Source organism: Lagopus muta, chromosome 10 (assembly GCF_023343835.1).
Source record: "Lagopus muta isolate bLagMut1 chromosome 10, bLagMut1 primary, whole genome shotgun sequence".
NCBI lineage: Eukaryota > Metazoa > Chordata > Aves > Galliformes > Phasianidae > Lagopus > Lagopus muta.
In genome coordinates this window covers 14,207,877-14,228,986 of record NC_064442.1, presented here as the reverse complement: position 1 = coordinate 14,228,986, position 21,110 = coordinate 14,207,877, and the positions used below count along the sequence as shown (strand labels likewise).

Below are 21,110 nucleotides of genomic sequence, written 5' to 3'. Positions count from 1 at the left end.
TGCCTGTGAGCACACAGCAGAATTCCTATGAAACAGAAAAAGGATGGCTGGTCACCTCTAGATGACTGCATCTCGGAATTGCTATAGCTTTCAAGCCCTTGATCCAGTAGGAATCATCCAGACATGCAAAGCTGTTTTGCTATACTGTCCAAAACTGCAGCCAAAAAGCATAAAGACTGTGTGCAGTTACTAGAAAGATCTTTAATGGCAATATAGAAAAGACCACCATTATATAGATATAACCCACCATTACTTTCTGGATAGAGAAAGAAAAAGCCATGTACTTCTCAGGTAATGTATCAGCAAAGTTTAACTAGGTTAATTTGGCCAACCAAGTCTCACAGGGATTGCACATTTAAGAATAAAAAAAACACAGAATGCACATCCACTTATAAACTGCGAAAAGCTTTCATGCCTCTGTTGAGGGATTGTTAATTTGGGAGATCACATCCCTGTTTTGTTAGAGTAAATGAACCATTATTGCACAAAGCACTGTTTTACTGTCCACATAGAAAAATCACACCTGAAAGTAAGTGCAGCTGAAGCACTGCCTGGGCACTTCAGGCACTCTGATGTAAAGCAGTTCACCACCATTAGGTCAAAGAATAAGACACAATGGCTTCCCTAAAGGGGGGGGAGACCAGTTCTGCTCGTATTTGTTCTGCTGTGTGCTGCTCACCTCACTGGAGCTTGACAGTTTTCATTTCCTTTCCCTGCAGAACATTTCACTGGAAAGCATATCCCTCAACCTTGAGTACTGTCTTTATTAACTTCCCTTCAGAGCAAGCCCAGAGAAAGCATTCTCTGCTGGCTGGATATCTGAGCAGCTCCAATTTTCCCTTTTCTTTGTCATGAACGAACTTCTAGTACAAGTCTCCTGGATGGTCCTCAAGGGCAACGAATGACAGCTGGAGGAAGTCAGTAGACACCATAAGCTAAATGTCAAATCTTCATAAAAATACAAAATATTTGCTTCTTACTTATGCAGTGGCATTCATCGCGGTGAGAACAGGAGACGTGCTTCTCAAATTCTCTAGCTCTGAGGGGTGCTAGATAAGTATAATGATAGCACAGCCAAGATTGCTAAATTTATTACAGAAGCCTGTGATCCCAATAGTATATTGCTAATAACAGTGCCAAATATCCAAAGGCAGCTGCTCTTTAGAGGTTATCCAGTCCTGTGCACTTCCTCGTGGAATACTGCAGAGCTATCAGCAAAGGCATATTATACCTGTGGGAGAAGCAAGCTGCTCTTCTTAGATATAGATGGGCAACAAACACCCAATAATTCTTTGAAAAATTGAGTAGAACTGTGCCAGAGGGCAAAGAGGACATCTGTGCCAAAAGCAACCAGAACCTCTGCAAATAAGAAGTGGCTTTGTTGCTGCAGGTCTGATGAGGCAGCCCACGCCAACTGCCCTGGTCCATTAATGCATTCTAACTCTTTTTTACCCTAAGCACAGAGTATAAACAATTTGGTTTGCATTCACAGCCTCAGACTTGAAAATTTAAAAAATATATAAAAAGTATTTGGGCCAGAAAAACATTTTCTCCTAGAAGTTTGCTAAGAAATTTTTGCAAATTCATGCAGTCTGAATTCCAAGGTGCTTACAATCAATCTTTTTTATTTCATTCTGCACTCAAGTCAGAGACTTCGGCATTGGATGGAATGTATTTTGTCTTCAACTTTCAACACATGGAATTCTATTTCATTGTTCTAGCAACATTTCCTTTATTTTTAGTTTTCCAGAAACTGCAGCAAAACCTTATGCTATAGCACATACATCAAAATCGTTTCTGACTGCCGAGAAGCATTCTGCCAGTTCTTTCTACATTAGCACTTGTATATCCTCCCAAAATAAACCATCTGCTAAAGGCAAATTCCTTTGTCCCCTGCCTAGGCACACTTGTCAGCCATTTGGATGACAAAGATTAGAAGAGGGCTGGACAGTTTGGAATGATGAGGAATGTTTAAAAATGCAATTTATTTGAGTGATAAATGACACGTTCCTGAGCACCCACTGGGACTTCGAGAGAATAAAAAAAAAATTGGACAGAGCAGCCCTTGGCAGGGTGACGAAGACATTTCTCAGCTGCTGCTGAAGGTCTGCCCACATAGGGTCAGGGCCTCTGCTTGGAAGTGCCTGCTACCAGCAGAGCCTGAGTGATTTGATGGCAGAGTTTAGTCAACAAAGCTCTGAAATGTACATAGAGGGCATGCTGACAGAAAGCGAGCCTAACCAGTGCAACACTAAAGTGGGCCCAACCAGTATATATTGAATGCAGTGAGCATGCAGCTGCATTAGACGTGTACAGTGTATGCGTCTGCTTCTACGAGGTTATATAGACAGATGTATGACAGTAGCTAGATAGTAGCAGATAACCTTGAGCATGGCTGCATTTAAGAGATATTCTGCTGCTGCTTAGGAACTTGCACTACCTTCTCATTTCCCTGTAGATCTAAAAAGTCCTTCTTCAAAGCTTAAAGAACGAAATACAGCTTAGTGCTGGGAAACATCCACTGTGAGAGCATTCTGGCAGCGAATGGCTGGAGCATCTCAGTCATGGTTATCTAATACTTTGATTAATATTTCTTCTGTCTCTACCTAAAAAAGAAAGATTTCAAAGACCTTTCAATGAGGCCAAGTGTTGTATTTCAAGATCTTGAAAACCACAAACACTGTATTTTGATGCTGACAGTACCTGCACTATAGGACTTTTGTTATTCCCGAGACGTTATTGCACCTTAACAGACTGGCCAACAGTGCCTACATTTGGACATGTATCTCATGACAGAAAATTCGAAGCACCTTTTACAAATAAAAGCAACTCATATAGGTTCATTTTAAAATAAAAAATAGATTGTAAGGCCACTAGAATTAATTGCTCACAAATTCTTATTTCCAAGAGGGAATGAGTCCAGTAAGGCCAACTGAGTTGTCAAAAAACACACACACTAACAAAACAATCGAAACCAAGGGAAAACAAAAGAAAACACTACTAAATATTAAATCAGACATGCTACCACAGTTTTAAGCTTATACATTCTGGTGAAATCTTTGAAAAGCCATTCATTCTGACATTCCTATTATTTGCTATTTTTAAGCACTGAGAGCCTGCAACAGAAATCATTACTGTCTTTGTTCCCTCATATTTATAAACAAGTCTGCCTCTCTTCAAACGCAATAATGGAGGAAGGTCAAATAACCCTATCAATAACAGAAAAATAGATTGAGCAACAGAACGTTAACTTCCACTGTAGAAATAAATCAGTGAAGAATTTCTGGCATGAAAGATAAATGCACTTGGACTCAAAAACAGTAGAAATCCACTCACACAAAATTCTTTTGGACAGAAACAACTTTTTACTACATAAATATATAACAGTTAACAAAATGCTAAGGTATCCAGTCTGTATCACAACAAAGATGAAGAAACTTTGGATTCCAGAAAATTAGATTAGCAGCTACTTAAAGAAGCTTATACGAAAGTTATTCTTTTCCCTGAGTCATCCTACAAAATGACTATAAGACAAAGTTGATCTTCATGTGGATGTATACAAAATTCAGTGCAGAAATGAAGACACTAATGCATGCTTTCAGAAGCACCTTAAACCAGAGAAAATGGCCACTCACTGTCCCCCCTGTGCTACCTTGGAGCCCTGCACCAGTTGAAGGACAAGGCTTTGGACCTTCCCTCTGCCTGCGGCCTCAGCAGGCTGGAACGTTATGGCATGTGTACCGAGATACTGAGATTGAAGGGATATGGGACACCAGCATCCCTTACTGCTGCATGTCAGGGGCCTGATATTATATAACTTAAACTACATGATGGCCTGGATATCTTTTGACATTTGCTAAGGAAAGGAGAGACCTGACAAGTCACAGTTGTCAAATTATGATGGTACTGAAATAATCAGCGAGGTATTGCTTTAACAGATGCCAATTTCAATGCAGCTCAGTCTACTGCATTTCATGGTGACATCCTCAGAAGAAATAATAACCTAAAAAATATACTTACTCTAAAATATCTTTCTAATTAAATATAAATGTAAATCCAGTCACTAGTATAATGACTATTATGAAGTTAATATCCTTGGCAGACTTACACTGGAGTGCTGAATTTATTCAGAGGCATAAAACAATCTGAATCGATTCAGAAACATAAATCAAGGTCAATCACAATTTAAAACCTAGCAAATTAAATTACTCATCCTTACAGTTTATGTCCTTACTCGAAAGGCTGCATACGTTTCACCTAGCATGGTGTTTAAGACTTACTAATTTGTCTCAACGTTTAGAATACTTGTTGTATAAAACTTTGGATTTCTGTTTGAAAAGAGAACAAGATGAGAGAAATAAATGGTGACGAAAACAAACCCCTTCTTCCTACAGAAATCATAATATTGGATCAAAAGCCTGTAGCATTTTCTCTTTTAGATAGTGCAGTATTACAAAGGTTGCACCAACCAGAATTAGTTAAAAAATCATCTGTATTTGAAACTATTCACTACCTATGCTAAAAGTTATATGGAGATTTTTCCTCACTTTTTTCTACATTATCAGTGAAATACAAAAGAGAAACATAAAGTACATTAATCTCATTAACTGTAAAATGTGTTAATTGGTCAAATGAAACAAATTTTCTTTTTTTATATATCATTTAAACCATCTTATGTAAAGCAATATGCCTAAAACTGTCTCTACTCTGTAAGCCAGTATTGTGTTCCTGTATCCATTAACAGATGAAATTAATAACCTAATAAATGAGTCACTTTTGCATGAGATTTGTCTTGTACAACAGAGGATTTAATCCTCACAAACAGCTGCAGAACAACCACACAGTTCTCTGAACAGGAACAAATTAAGGGCATCTACAAGACTCCAGCTGTGCTAATGAATTCCTCCTTCCACATCTACAAACAAGGCTAAAATACCTGCAGGACTTTTTAAAGAATGTCAGTGTTCTTACATCTCCATCCTAAGAAATAACTCACGTACATACAATCTCCATTATTCTTCAGTTAGCCTTGCACTACTTTTACAGATACATGTTCATACTGGAAGGTCTAGCGATAAAATCAAGACGAATGGAAGTATAAAAATATAACCATTTTATTTCAAATTAAATTAGAGAATATCTTTTACCACCTCAGAAGCAATTTACTTGATGACTCCAAATGACGAGAAGTTTGAGTTCGATGATATAAAATAGAAATTGCAACAAAACCATGATTTCAGTACAGATCAGATTGCTTTACTCAGCAATATACTCACCCTATGAACTAACAGAGCGATGCAGTACAGAGTCCTGTTCTAATCACCGGGTTTTCTCACTGGGGGAACGGGGCTAATCACAATGACAATTTCTCAGTAAGGACATTTCCAAGAATGAACAAATTCTTCAGCCTGCCGTACGCTTTAAAAATCTACCAAAGAGTCTTGGGAAGTGAAATAAGGATGTCATCATAAACATCCACGCAAGCTAATGTCTGAAGCCCCTAAACAGCCTTAAAACGTCATTACAAGACATAAGGAAGCAAAACCTCTCACAGCAGCAGCGGAACACCGTGCCCACATGGCAGCACAGCCCCTCTGAGCACACAGTGCCCGCACAGCGCTGGGCACACAGCCCCTCTGAGCATGAGGTTGGCCCTGCTGACAATGGTGGGCATGAGGGAATTACACAGCTCCTCTGTGGGCAGGAAGGCCCACGAGGTACCATGCTCCCTCAGTGGTGTAACAGCAAACTAATGTGATGGGTGAACACGTGCATTCCCTGCCTAAAAAAGGCACTCAAGTGTGGCTACTTCTCACTTTGTGATGATCTCCTCCTTTGTTGCCTCTTCAATTTCCTCCTACATTCCACACTGTTTTATTCAGCCTGCCCTTTGTGCTTAGTCGCCTCTCTCTTCTCTTCTTTTGAGTAATCTCCCACCCCACCGTGTTACTTTTGTGTTTTTCCACTGACATCCACTGACTTCTGAAGTGCCAGCACAAAGGACTGGAGCCAATCCCACTTTATCATACCTGATGAGACAAAGCAGTGCACCCGGAGTAGGCAAGACAAGAAAAGAATGGTAAAATGACAGCAGGACCCAGCTCTTCCACAGCATTTCACAGAATTCTTCATTGGAATTCCACCTCGGTGCAAGTGGAAGCACACCAGAAATGGATCTGCCTGCTTACAACACCTTGCTGTGTGCATGCTTACTGAGCCGCTGGCATCAGCTGCCTTCAGAAAATACGCAGAGCTGGGCTTATTCGTATTGAAAATATCTGCAGTGCTTTGATTTCCAATAAGAGCTCCTTCCACAGGGATTGATTTTAGTAGGAAAACATTATGGATGTATTCCTTCAAACACACAGAGCTCTTAAGTTGATAATTTTGGTAAATTTCTCAAATCTGATCAAAATGTTACAGCATTAAAAACAAGGAAGCACATCTCAGATATTCCATCTCCATTGAGGACCCTACACTTGCACCCAGCAATCCTCCTGGTCATCATTCCCACAGAACATCCCCACTGTCTCACAGGGGCAGGAGGGAAGAGTTTCTCAGTGTCTGTGCACCGTGGGGGCAGTCAGTGTGTGCAACACCATGAGTCACGCACAAAACCTGTAATGCCAGCAGCCATCGGCTTCGTTCAGACACCTCGGGGCTGACACAGGGACCCCAGGCTGCTCACAGCCCCATGGTGGTCCCACCACGCTCCCACATGGTGGCCGAAAAGAAGCCAAAAAGGCAGAGCCCAGTCACACCTCACCATCTGGTGCTACGGGTCCAGAGGTCCCTGACAGGGAATATCGGGTGTGTCGGCACAGCGCCGAGCACAACAACATCCCTGCTGACAAATTGGACTCAGAACTGCTACTGCTGCAGAGGGTGGCTTGCACAAGCCCAGAGCTTGTTTCAGCACTGTAAGCATTTAAAAATGGATGTAATGACCACTAGTATGACCAGCTCATTCTACAAGGGAAGACTTATTTCAGAGCTCTCTGAGAACTTATAATCCTTTTCCTTCTCCAGTTCAAAGCTTTCTGCAGCGTGCAAAAGGAGTTACACAACGTTTCTTGCAGATAACCATTTACCCATATTAAAAAAATACACATTTTTGTTATATTGCAATAAAACAGAGACTAAAAACTGGGAAAGCATTGCATGCTTGTACTCCTTAAAGGGGAACTGAAAAACAATAAAACAGCTTTACTTAGTGGGAACCAGACCCTAATTGGACCTTGAGAGGATAAAGAAAAGAAAAAGGATGAAAGACATTAAAGGAGCTGCAGTCCTGTCACTCTGTGGCTTATCGCTGTCTCTCTGCTTTATCTTCCTGCTCACTTTCTTAGCAAAATGGTAATGGGAGTCATGACTTACAAACCCCAGTACCACCCACTTCAGACAGCAGAGGTATCAACAGAAATAAATCCCAGATCTTTTGTCAGCAATCCTGCAGACTCCCACCACTTGTAGTAACAAAGAATTTATACCCCCTAACATGATGTTAAAGATGCTGAAACACCAGGCAGCTGCTGCACAGCAACAGGGGCATGCCCTGGCAGCCTCTCACAGATACCTGAGGCTCACAGTAAGTTCCTTTTAGGCTGACCTGCCATTACAGCAATTTACACAGGCAAAGACCCCTCCAACTCTTTTAGGTATGTTACCCACAGTAATAGCCACAGGACCAACAAGCTGCAAACATCATAGGCTTCACGAGGTGAACAAGGAGCAGGGCAGCACTTCCTGTCCCAGACAGCCCTCAGGAGAAGGCTGTGGTATTCTGTCCAAGTCATAACTTGGTCTCAGCTGGAACCTCACACATGCAGTAGGCTCTTCTCTGGCTAACCTTTCCCTTGCAAAGAATAACCATGTTTTTTAATGAGCCTCCCAGCTTAACACTGCTCCCACAGCTAGTGATCCACCACAGCTGAAGTCACAGTAAGTGGTACAGTGTTTTCACCTACTGCATTTTCATATGTACATATTGCATGGAAATCCAGACCTTTCCCACTAGGGACACATCTTCTAGTGCTAGGAGAAAATGCAGCATGCAACTTTTGTTTTTTTTAGGTCCCCCTGCTGTCAGGATTTGTATTCAACATGTATTAGCTTAGAGGTAAGGAACAAAAGGTTTACAAAAAAAACACAACAATTTGGGATGCAGATAGACATGAAATTCTCTAACAGTCAGAATTATTAATAGATATTAATTGCATTATATGATGAAGAAAGCTAGCACTTCATTGGCTCCTCCAGTTATTTTGAGTTTGTCAGCATAGAAATCATCCTTTCAATATGAAACATTTCATCTCTGTTCTGCATGAAAACAACACTACCACACTGAGCAGTTCCAAAGGGAATGTATAAAAAGCTCTTTCCTTCACTGTGTAAAATAATTTCTCACTTCTGCTACATGTTTTATTTTCTATTTTATTCCTTCTGCCAGTGCACGAGCCTTCCTACCAGAAAAAGATGCATAACATGAATAGTATTATAGCACTTTGGAAAGATTTATTCATATTGACTCCCTCGATTATTTCTTCAGATCTATTTTTAATCACAATTTTAAAACAATAAAAGTACTATTAAGCAATATTAAGAAATATTTTAGTGTGATTGTAGCTTAATTTTGTAGCAGCAGCAAGAAAATCCATTTGTACAACTCTGTTTCTCTGCTTAGCTATTTTATAGTGTCATCACCCTTTAACACACAACCTCAGAATAAATAGTGGTCCTCTTTTCATGATCCTGATTTTCAACGCTTTGCTATTAATAGTTGAGTTTCATATGGATAGATGTACATACTCTGTATATTGGCACATTTCATGCTCAGGCATGGGCTGTTATTATGTGTCTCAAATCTCCTTGCAAAAGTTCTATGGCACACAGGATATTCTTTTTACCGTTGGCTTCGATCGCTTTTTCCTGTGAAAGCCCCAAGAGTAGAGATTTAGATAAAACTCCTTAATAGGACCACACAGATGAAGACCCATATAGCACATGCTAAAATTATTGTTTCAGCAATCTCATTCCCAAAGAGAATTTTTACCCTTCAGTGAGGTAACCATTACACCAACATCGCTTCTGTGACAACAGTTTGCACAGACTCCAAAACTAACTTTAAATCAGTTATGAGACTTGACTTTGCATCCTAGAAGTAGCTGGACACCACAGAAAACATTCTATCACAAATCCTTGCTACCAGTTCCATTGTTTCCTTACACAGCAAACAAGCTCTTTGTTCCAAAGATAGCTTGACAAGACATCCTAATTAGAAGCAAAGCAGTCCTGAGAAAAAAATGTCATTGATGCTATTGGCATCATCTTTTACAAAACAAAGAACGCTGCACAAACTGAGTTTGTTATGTTTTTTAGTTTTAACTGTTTCACAAAATTACATCTGAACATTATAATGATGTTATTTCTATTATCATGTAGTACCAGACAATGCAATTTCTATTGATCTATACGTTATCATAAAGACAGCACATATTTCCTAATTACATCTTTTGTTCTCACATTTAACAGTGGGTTTATAACTCAACATATTCTTAACCATTATGTTAGTATTTGATAGCTGTATCATATTAGTTTGTCAGAGTAATGTAATTTGTTTTGATCAGATTTCCACCAGTCCTTCCAGAGGTGCAGCTTATACTGCTTTTGCAGTAAAGGACTTCTGAAAACATGCCACGGCTTTTTAGAAATAACTCTAACCTTTTCTGACCAGTATAAATGGTGGGAAATCTATCCCCACACTCCATTCACATTCACATATTCTTTTCAATGTAAACATTTCCTTAATTAAAAGTTGCACATGTCTCTATTGCATATTTTTTCTCTAAATTCTATTAAATCTCTGAAGTACAAGCTATACAAGTTCCTCAAAACCACTATGAATTTTCTTAAACCATAGAACAAATGTAAGTAACTGTAATCAGAGAAGCAAACAAGTATACACCAATACCTCTTAAGTAAAGTATCTATCAGATATACTAACTTTAAGTACTCTAAGAACACACACAATTTATATGCCTTGATTTTTCTCTTGTACTCTACTACAGCTGCATATAATAAAAATGCTTTTGAAGATTGCCTAAAAATACATATATTTTAATGTGAATACAACTTCCACATTCTAAGTCTGAAAATAGATGTTGAAAACGTAATTCATTTTTCATATTTACTCAATTTCCAGTTAATTTGTGCATCTCTTTATGCATGAGGCAATATCAAAATCTGAAATCAAGATACAGAACTAACGTCTACTCAAGAACAAAAATGTGGGTATGTATCAGTAATTATGTAAGCAATACAATTTTTGTTACATTTGCCAGCATGGAACCCTAACTCTTAACATTATTAAGAACAACACCTTTTCCAATTCTAACAATGACATAAACCAAATGCAAGAGGAATGACTCCTTTATTAGCAAGATTCTCGTAACTTCAGATGGAATGAACGTAAAAGATAAGGTACTTACAGTGAATTCACAGAAATCAATGCTATCGAGGCTTTTGCTTCTGTGTATTCTCCCTTTTATTCTTCTTAAAGAAGGTTTTCCCTGACTTACACTACAGGTAGCACCATTGGGATTTTCGGAAGATGGAGTTACCCTGCCAAACAAAAAGAGATCCATATCAGACAAAGAATAGCTCGCTTTACTTTATATCGCGCTGTTAATATACAAGTAAAAAAATGAGCAAGGCTGATATCACAGGGTTCTCAATCCAACCTTTGGTATTCCAACAGGCAGTACCAAAATAAGACAACAAAAGATGCGGGAATGTAGCTCCCACTAAATCCACCACTGCTTGCAGATTGAGTCTTCTGTACATTTTCTGCACGGATGTAAGAAACGTCAGAAAAAATGCAAAGAAACATATTTAACTTTTGAAAAACTAAAAGGGATATTTTCCACTCTTAGTTCAAGGTAAAAATTGTGTCCTGTGATACATGCTGCTGTCTGTTGGTTAAATCAAAGGCAGCCTGGCAGAATTCGGCTTCTGACCTTTTCCAGTTTAAGCACTAACAGCACTTCAGCTCTTCTAGCAAAGAATAATGGTGAGAAATAACAACATGGAAAGGACCTATTACAGCTGTAGAGGTAATTAAAACTACAGCTTTCAAGGCTGTTCATCACATTGGTCATCTAAATACAGTTCTAAGAGGAGCTTGCAATTGAAGTACTTTGAGTAAGCTCCTTGTATTTCAAAATTGTTGAAAGTTGTTAATGAGTAAATGTAAATGGGGTTAACAATTAACTAAATATAAGTTTCAAAAGGTCAATATTTTAAATGCAAAATAGTCTGTAGTCAGTCTGACACCACATTAGGAAAACGAGTGCTGTGTTTCAGCAAATCCGTGCACCTAGAAAGTAAAATCTTCTTCTGCAGGTTTACATTTCTTCTTTTTCTCAGCTGCAGGCGTAAGAGGCCACTGAAACACGCGTGCACACATATATCCATACACATCTTTTTTGCATTGCCCAAGGCTGTGGACAACAACAGTTCAATGATTTTCCCTGTAACCATTAAGATTCCTATATATTTTTGGGTTTCTCTTTTTAAACTTGGAATAAATGGCTTCGGTACGTACATGAAAGCTTTTACAAACGAAGAGGACAGCTGTGTGCCTTTACAGGTACACATTACCACAAAGAGAGGTTGCACAGAGTGGGCCATGCTAACACTTGAAATACAAAATTCCAAGTACAAAATACCCAGGCTGAATATACTTGTTTGGTGGGGGAACCCTGGGGTCTACACTGCTTCACAACTGGAATAAAACGTCCCCATTCACATTTGTAAGAGGCTGGAGAGACAAAAGTCACAGGAATAAAATGTGTAAATTAAAAAAAGAAAGAGATTTTAAAATTTCTCATTCAATTTACAAACACTTCCATTTTTGATGAATTGCTGTAATTTCCAAATTAATATTTTTCCCCTTGGGTTAATTTACTCCTGAACTTTCAACTGCGAGGAAAGAAAATTTACTGAATTGTTACATAACTAATATTCAGAAATGCATAAACCTCCTGCTCAGACAACACCAGATTTTTCTGATGAAATTATTTATGGGGCAAGTTCTGAGAAAGATGCCAGGCTGCTATTGCAATGGAATTGTACACAGAAACCAAATCAACACCAGAGATTTTCCTGCTGAAATGTCTGAAAGAATCATAAAAACAAACTCCCAAAGCAAGACAGCTGCTCTGTCACGACTCCTGTTCACAGACAAGAAGTGACATTTACACTGATCATACATTTTGACCGTATGAATCTCTTTTGGACACGTTACGGAGCTCTGCAAACAGTTGTGATAAAGTTAGTCCAAATGTGTTTAATCCACCCGCACACTGACCATGGAGCCCACAAAGAGATCCACGGCTTTCACTACAGCAAGGTCTGGATTTATTCTCCCCCCAGAAAATCTGTGAGGGTTGCCTATTTCAATACTTGTCGCCTGGGTCATTAAGTTCTCACCTTTACCTCCATTCCATTAAATGCTCAGTAACTTAATAATAACATTCTTCTTTGCATTTAATAGTAATATTTTTGAACAACCATAAGCTGCACTGGGCTTTTCTTAATTTTCTATTTCAAACCACTCAGTCTGGGGCCTTTAGATGTATATTTATTTAAATTCTAAGTCTTTTAATGTTTTCTCATACTAAGAAGCCCTAAAAATATATAATAAAATAAAGTGAAATAAAGCCTGTAAAAATAACAAGCTAATCAAAGTCACACAGTTTTCACAAAGAACTGAACTAATGATGCATTTTGAAAGCCCTTCTACTCAAAAGATTCATTCTTCAAAGGCACTTGAAAAAAATGAAAGAGAGGAGCAGAACTTGCTGCCCCAGGAATCCGTCCATCATTTCATTCTGATGGAGAACCAATGACAGTGAATATTTACTAGCTTCCATAGTTCCAAATCCTGCTTTAAAAACCACGTTTAACTTTCAAAGTAGAATTTTATGGGAAGGAATATCGCGATATCAAAGACTCACTTTTTTTATAACATTATTAACTTCAATGTGTCTTTACAAGTAAATAAAGCAATATTTAACCAACTGAAGAAAAATCAAATCAGTATCACCAATAGAAATCTTGAAGCTTACTGCTGTAAGATATCCACAGGTACAGAACAGTGTGTTTTTGACTTTATGGTTGATGGGGAAACTTTGGGGCAAGAGTAAAGAAATGAAATGCCAGCTCCTCCAGTGCCTCTGCTACTACTCTAGCTTTAGCAATGGGGTGCTAAAAAACCTGAGACAGAACTGGATCTATGACATCCACCCTCTTGGAACACAAGAAGCAGCAATAAAACCCTCTAGAATTCCAGTAACATTGGTGCAGTACAGCAATAGCAACTGATTCCGGCATTAGGAAATACCACAAGGAATAAGACTCCAAAATGAAGACTATGAGGTTGCAAGATAAATGGGAATATTGGTTTCAGTGTGTCCAAACTCACAAGACAAGCCTCAAAGTGTCTGAGTTTGAGTTGAAATTCATTTCTGCATAGAACTGAAAGACAGATTTTTAAATTCTTTTTACTTTCCTATCTTGCTTTCTGTCCCCATCATTTCCATTGTAACTTGAGAAATAGAGCTGTTTGTTTGTTTGTTTGTTTGTTTTTTAAATGAGCACTGAAACTGTCATGTAATACGATGGTTCTGGCATCTGAACCTCAAGGTAAAAAAAAATTAATATATTAATGAAAGTTGCTATACTTCATTACATCTTTCCTTCGTATTTCTTTTGTGTTATTTAATTAATAGAAAATTGCTGAGAGAGTTGCTAAATCACTGGCTGTAGTACAGGGGTATAGAGGAATTATCACCAGCTAAGGCAGGAAGATTTCTCCTGTTAAAGTGTCTGCAACTCATCAACCACTTCATGCAAGCACTCTTGATTCAAAGCTTAAGAATGAGATCTTGAGAGAAGCCTAGACACTTAAAAAGCTGACTCCAGAGCTCTGAAAGGAGTGGATGATTCTAGATGCCTTGTTGGAAAAGCACTGGTTTTGTTTATCAAAGAATGTCCTCAGTATTCCGTGGAAACATAACAGCTTTCTAACGTGGCTCATCCAGGATTCCCAAATCAAGGCACATCAATTCTGGAAATGTTATTTGGTAAGATGGAATGACTTTGTAAATCCCACCTTGAGCCAGAGACTCTGGTTTATTCTCCACAATTCTTACAACAGTTACATTGACCTTGCTGGTTCCTGATCAGACATCAGATTACATAACTGTGAATGAATTATTTCTCAAGTTGGAAAAATAAGCAAAAACATGAAGACACTTCTAGTGTCTGTGCTCCACTGATGAATGCATTAGTCTAGCAAAATACTAGTCAACATTTACATCAAAGTGCACTGTCAACATCAAGGACTAATCCCTCAATGCACACTATAATATAATTAGATGTAATCTATGTAACATACCTCAGTTATTATTAAAAATTATACTTACAGATACTTACTTACTATACTTACTACTTTACTTGCAGAAAACTACTATTTATAACGAGCTTCAATATTCCCTAACATTTTTTTAAAGTTCTGTCTTGGTTGAAATAGCTAAACTAATGTCATGTTAATTTTCTGGAGTGCAGTTAGACTCAAGAGATTTACAGCTCATTATTTAGTGATTTAGAGTTCTGAACAATTTTATAGAGCAGCATCCGAATAATTGAATAATTTGTGGACTGAAACCATTTCTGTATTTGTTTTCTGAATATAATATAGAGAGAACAAATCTTTGGCAAATATATATCCTCAACAAGACTTAGTGTCATAATTAATCACTATGACTCTCATATCCTGCAAGTTGTCTACCATCTTATTAAAAAGTGCTGAGGTGTCTGTAGCAAACGGTTACTGCAGGTGGCCATGCAAGTCTGAAACTTCTATCTCTAGTAGTTTCACAGATCTCTACTGAGAAATGTGTGAATTGTCTGTAATTGTGTCCGATGAGAAGACAGGCTTCCCCACTATGACAGAGATGTCCGCTGGGTGCAGCTGAATGTGGCCAGTATGCCTTCTGGCTGCAACAAACAGTGGAAAGGCTGAAACTCACTCCCGCTTGCCTGGAAGACCTAAAATTCATAGTCATTCAGTGTTAGTTTTTGATTTAAAAAAAAAAAAGCCTAATATGAAACAATTACTGGTAACCCTGAGCAGTCCCCTACTGTGAAAAATGTACATCTCTGCAAATATCTTCAATACTAAGCAGAGCTTCCCACCTTCATCAGGAAAAAAAAAAAATCAATTAATTTGCATCACCAACAAATCTTTACAGTGAGCTAAAATGAGACTACTATTCCCATTTCAAACAAGTATTAACAGAAGCAATAATGGATAACATCCATTCTGGTGATCTGCGTTTTTCCACATACTTCTGCAGCCACATCCAAGAGGCTGAATCTTTAATGCTTTATTTCTCTTATACATTTTCTATTATTTGCTTTTTCTAGCTATGTTTCTACATGGAACATAAACCAACAGTGACACTTTTCTCCCTGGGGATGGTCCTAATGATAAAACAGGCATCCTTCGCTACGAGCCTGAACTTTCACATCCGACCCCAGTCTGAACACAAACACTCAACCAAGCGTTCGGATCAATGCTTAATGCCGACAATGATTGCAGGCAAGTTTACTCACATGCTTAAAAATAAATCTGCCCATGCAGATCTTACAAGCAGCAGCTATCATTAACATCCAGGCTGCCAAATCGCACACTCACTTAGCAATAGCACCAATTAGACCCTGTCAAAATGCAAATTCTGTACAACACTGCTTCTGCAGACTTCTCTGTAACCTAAGGATTACTTCAGGCAACTACCCATCACTCTAAAAAGACACAGAAATATCACCATGGATAGCCCCAGCCATTTCCATAACATTCTTGGTAACAAAAACACATCAATAACTGAGCTTTTCGCCTTTTCGTGACTTCACACTCATTTGCACCATGGGGAGACAGAGGGAGCAGACCCAAGCAGAGGAAGCCTTCCAAGGTAGAGGTAAATGCTTGAAGACACACGAGAATATCAGTGAGGATTATTAGAGCTGCTAGAAAATATTCTGGGTTTTTGTTTTTTTTCCTTTTTGGCTTGCTCCTTCTTCCTTTGGAAGAGAAACATTATTGTCAGTGTGGTAAGAAATTACTGTGCATTTGTATTGTTCCCCTTAAATACATTGTTTATTGTTTCCTATTCCAAAAGCATTCCAGTTGTAGATATTGGTATTTCTGTAAATACTGATGTCAGTTTAGTGTTTAAAGGCATCCCCAGGTCAGCAATTAGTTTTTCTTGAGTATACTAGCTAAGGTGCTGACCAATGCTGCTCTCACCCATAAAAACAATAATAAAAGCTGTCACAGCTGTTGACCAATGAAGTTCTGGATTGTCTTATCATGGTGAAAGAAAGTGGCATACAGTTTTCAAGGTGCAAACCAGCATATCCCCAATTTTTATTCTGCCTTCTCTAATAACTGCTCTAGCGAAATCTCAGTGCCAGAATAAAGGTTTTACAATTTGAAAAACTCTGTGAAATAACCTATTTCACAATAGAAATGAGAAATTCAGAAGGAAATGATAATTATGCAGCTCTTGTAATCGTTTTAAACATGAGGCATCATGTAAAACCCTACTCTAGGAGAAATAACTTTAGTACTCCAAAAAAGTATTATCATACAGGCTCAGAAAAGAAAATCTGTCCAGGAAGAAGCTCATCACAGCCTGCAAACTTCTCATATTGCCTGAGCTGGAAGGAGGATCCTGCTCTGAATGAAGACAGCTTATTGACTTGTTAGACTGCTAACTGGCAGCATTATGACAGCACTTTTTTGCATCCAGATACAGCAAGACTGTACTCATCTCATCCTACTCATCTCATTTGGTTCCTAGGTATTAAATTACAGTGCCTCACAAACACAGGTCTGAATCAGCAGCTCTAGACTCCAGCAACTTCCTTCATCACTAGGTCCAACACGTTACTGCCTCCGACAAACCTCACCATAAAATGACCGAGCTCCACATTAAGTGCAGTCAAATTTCCATCTACACCACTTCCCACAGCAAGCCTGCAGCATCTGTTTAGGACCATTTTCTGGTTTGCACTCAGAGAGTTTACACCAATTTATTGTTAACACATCATGAGACACGGGCATCCACCTTTTTTTTGTTTTGTTTTCATTCCTAACTCTGCTTTTGTACATCAGGAACAGAACTTGGATTCTGGGGAAGAAAGTAGAAGGAAATTGGAGTGACAGATGCTCCATAAAGAAATAAACCATTGCTGTTACCTTTTTCATTTTCATTCAGTAGGATTCAGGTGGATTATCTCAACCGACAAAAAGATGAGTATTTTAACCCTTTTTTATTAAGTTATGCCTTTTGCTTCCACTTTCAGTACGTACCAACATATCAAAGAATTTATGAATCTGACTGGTTAAACAAAAGGCTTTTTTTTGTTGCTGTTATCTTTTAGCTAAACAAAAACAAATGAAAATCAGCATCCGTTGATTACAAAATTGCTCGATTATACATTTTGCTTATGCTTCTTGGAGATCCTCAGTGATCCAGTACTGGAATACACTCTTGCTTTCTGTGTTGGAAATACAGTCTAATATCACACTGATTTGAGTAATATGGTATCTATTCTCATCTCTAATATTCACTTTTTCTTAACGGATTATTTGACACAGACTAAGTTTAAAAAAAAAACCCAAACTAAATGATAAAGTATCCTTAAGCGTTTCTCTAAATGCATCAGAGAATGGTAGTTCTTACACGAGCATAAATTCTCATAATGCCTAATGCTATTAAAGTTCTCAAAGAAAAAGTGACTACATAATATCATGTCACCTATTAACAACAACATCCTAGACATAGGCTTCCAAACCTTAAATAATCCATAGATATCCCTAAAATTAAAAAAAAAATGTCTTATTTCTCCCTAACACTCTTAGCTAACTAAATCTCCACGAAGCCTACCATTGCAGCAGTACTGAGGCAAGTTACAAACGTTATGAAATGCACTGCTCTTAGCACACAGCAGTGGGGATCCACTCCATTGTTTTGATATCTGTGCTCAAAAAGCACAGAAATTTGCCAGAAAACCAGGTGATACAGAGCTGATCTAACTCCAGCTGCAGACATCACCTCAAGGAGTGAAAAGCACCTTTCAGACTTCTAAAGTACATGTAAATAGCCTCACATTAATGTGTCGTAAAACAAAATGTTTCCAAGAAGACATAGGAAACAAGAACAAGTGCTAGTGCTTGACAAATTAAGACTGTCAAAAGAAGTAATATATCAATGGATGTGCTGCTGCACACAGGCAAGAAAAGCACTGGAGGAGAACAGAACAGGTATGGTGGTAGCACTTTATGTAACTTACATAATCAAAATCAAACCACTGAATATACTATAAAACCTTTTGATTTGATTAAATGTAATAAACTTATTTGCATGACAACATATTTTTGTGTAAGACTATATTTGATCTCGCGCATTACAGTGAATAGAGATGGATTTGCAATCTGTTTTATAGCAAGATTCGGAACTAATGACAGAGCTTATTAGCTTTACATTGCTCCTGCAAGGAATACACTTCCTTGATACTGAGAATGCTAACTGGCAATATGGGGCATGAGAGGGGAAGGGAAAAGCACACTGTAGAATTCGGGTACTCCTGTATTTGTCGGGGCTGCTGACATGCCAACAGCCCTGTCCCTGCAGAGGATGTCCCTCTAAGCAGCATGACCTACCATGCCTTCTATGGCACTTCCCCTCACCATGAGCATTTAAGCACAGTGAAAGAAAGCACAGGGCCATCTCCACCGGAACCACTTTGTCTTTTCGAGGAAAGGCATTCTCAGCGTGCGTTTGTTCTGGGCAGCTCCTTCACAAAAAACCCGAGCTCATGGACCTCCCAGCTCGTCCTGCCGGCACATCCCGGTGCCTCCACACAGCCGGCAGCGGCCTGCTCCCGTCAGCGAGTGCCGGGCAGCACGGTGCCATATGCTTGTCGCTGCCCTACTCACCCACATTACACAATTTCACTTTAATACATTTTTCATAACGCATTGTTGATTCAGCCAGAAAAATCGGTTCAGCACACCCATCGGCGAGAGCGCTAACACCGACAACGAGTCGAGGGAAAGTCCATTTCAGCATCTCAACCGCACGCCGCCGCACCGAGGCCCGCGCCGCCGCCCGGCCCACCTGCCCGGAGGGAGGCTCGGCCCGCAGGGAGGCTCGGCCCGGCGGGCTCGGGCTCGTTGCCGCCCGTGGGAGCGCCCCGCACGCCGGGCGCAGCGCCTTCCCGGCCGCGCCAGCGCCCCGCGGGATGCCGAGCGCGGGCCGCCGGGTCACCGAGGCGCGGACAGCTCCCTCGGGGAGCTCCGAGCCCGCGGCCCCCGCCCGCGCCGGGAACGTCCCGCCCGGAGGCGCGCGCGGCAGCCCCGGGCCCGCGGCGGAACCGTACGGCGGAACGCGACCGCCGCCCGCCCGCCCGTCCCGGCCCGGCCGCAGAGCCGCCCGCGGTGCCTACTCACCACAGCTTCCTCTTTAAGGGCATCAGACTGCCCCTGTTGGAGGCGGTCACCCCTATGGCCATCTGCAAGACAGTCAGGTATTTCTGATACTTCATTTTGCCGTCGCCCCCCCTGTCCCTGCCGCGTCCCCGCCGCCGCCACCGACAGAGTCTCTCCAGCCGCTGCATGCAATCATCAAATTTTTATTTCCAGGCATCTGCCGTCCCTGCGTCGCTCCTTCCCCTCCTCCTCCTCCTCCTCCTCCTCCTCCTTCTCCTCCTCCTCCTCCTGCCGCGCTCCCTCGCTCTCTGCCCCCCCGGCTCGCGCTCTCCTCCTCCTGCCGCACTCCCGCTATCTCTGCCCCCCGCTGACGCTCTCCTCCTCCTCCTCCTCCGCCTCCCGCCGCGCTCCCGCCATCCGCGCTCCAGCTGACGCTCCTCCGCCTCCCGCCGCGCTCTGCCCTCCCCCCGGCCCGCGCTCTTCTCCTCCTCCTCCTCAGCCGCACTGCCCGCCCGCAGCCCCCCGCTCGCACCTGCCGCTCCCCCTCTCCCTCGCCGCCGCCGCCCCGAGGCCGCAGGCCGCTCGCCCCATCCTCACCTGCGCCACCTCTCGCTAGGCCCGACCCCCCCCTCCCCGCTCGGTCCCCTCTCGGGCCGTTGCCCCCCGTGTCCCCCCCGGCCCGGCGGGCCTCCTTCCCGACCATCCCCGCCCCGTCGCTCCCGCTGCCCGGCTCCGCTACCTGGGCTCTCCCCCCCGCCCATGTGGCGCAGTTGCGGCGCTGCCCTCCGGCCATCAGCGGGGCGCCATGCCGCAGCCCGGCCCTGATCTCCTTAGCGCCCCGTGCCGTCCCGATCTGTCCGTCCTGATCTGTCCAGCCCGCCTTGCGCCCGAGCGGCGGGGGGGAAACGCCGCGCTACCCGCCTGGGCGGCGCTGCGGAGGCGGCGAGGGGAAGGTGAGGTGAGGGCGAGCGGCAGGGGCTGAGGTGCGGCGAGGAGAAAGTGCGAAGGTGAGGGTGGGAGAGCGAAGGTGACCGGAGGATGGAGGTGAGGTGAGGGCGAAGGCGAGGCGAGGCTCTAGGTGGAGCCGAGGTGAGGATGAAGGTGCGGTGAGGTGATGGTGAACGTGAAGGTGAGGATGAAGCTGGGTGTGAAGGCTGAGGTGAGGATGGAGGTGAGGAGGTGAAAGTGGGGATGAAGGTGAGGTGAGGCACGCTGGGGTGGCAGGGCAGCGCTTCCAACCAGGCCTCCTTCAGCACGAGACGCAGCGTGAGGTGGTGGGAGAGCAGCTCCCCAAAGCAGCACTCACCTCTGCAAGACCCGAAACTGATGGGGATGTGAAGACACCTAAAAAAGACTAGTGAGTCCACAGGAAAGAGAGCGCAGCCCCACACACCTTTTTTTTTTTTTTTTCTCCCCACCCGACAAATGCGTAAGCATGTGAGAAAATTAGACAGTGAAACTAAAAGTATCAAAGTTTTGTAGAGGAAGGTGCACCTCAGGATTATTCAGCAACAGTAACTGAAAACGTAACTGTGTGGTAGCCCTACGTGTG

The 21,110-nt window shown here is 41.5% G+C and overlaps 1 protein-coding gene across 10 annotated transcripts in view; it reads right to left on the bottom strand.

Moving 5' to 3' along the window:
* The window catches only part of TJP1 (tight junction protein 1), a 159,650-nt gene extending 139,280 nt beyond the window's left edge, over nt 1–20,370 (bottom strand). For 2 of the 10 annotated variants that reach the window (XM_048956397.1, XM_048956401.1), the window contains exons 1-3: nt 20,298–20,370; nt 19,580–19,641; nt 10,488–10,620 (exon numbers count right to left, since the gene is read on the bottom strand). In XM_048956397.1, coding sequence (XP_048812354.1) covers nt 10,488–10,620; nt 19,580–19,641; nt 20,298–20,351 — 249 coding nt within the window. In that variant the 5' untranslated portion in view covers nt 20,352–20,370. Of the gene's footprint in view, nt 1–10,487; nt 10,621–19,579; nt 19,785–20,297 lie in introns of those variants that run through there. The other 8 variants (XM_048956402.1, XM_048956396.1, XM_048956399.1 and 5 more) reach the window with 4 other exon arrangements.
* Nucleotides 20,371–21,110: the final 740 nt, after the last annotated feature.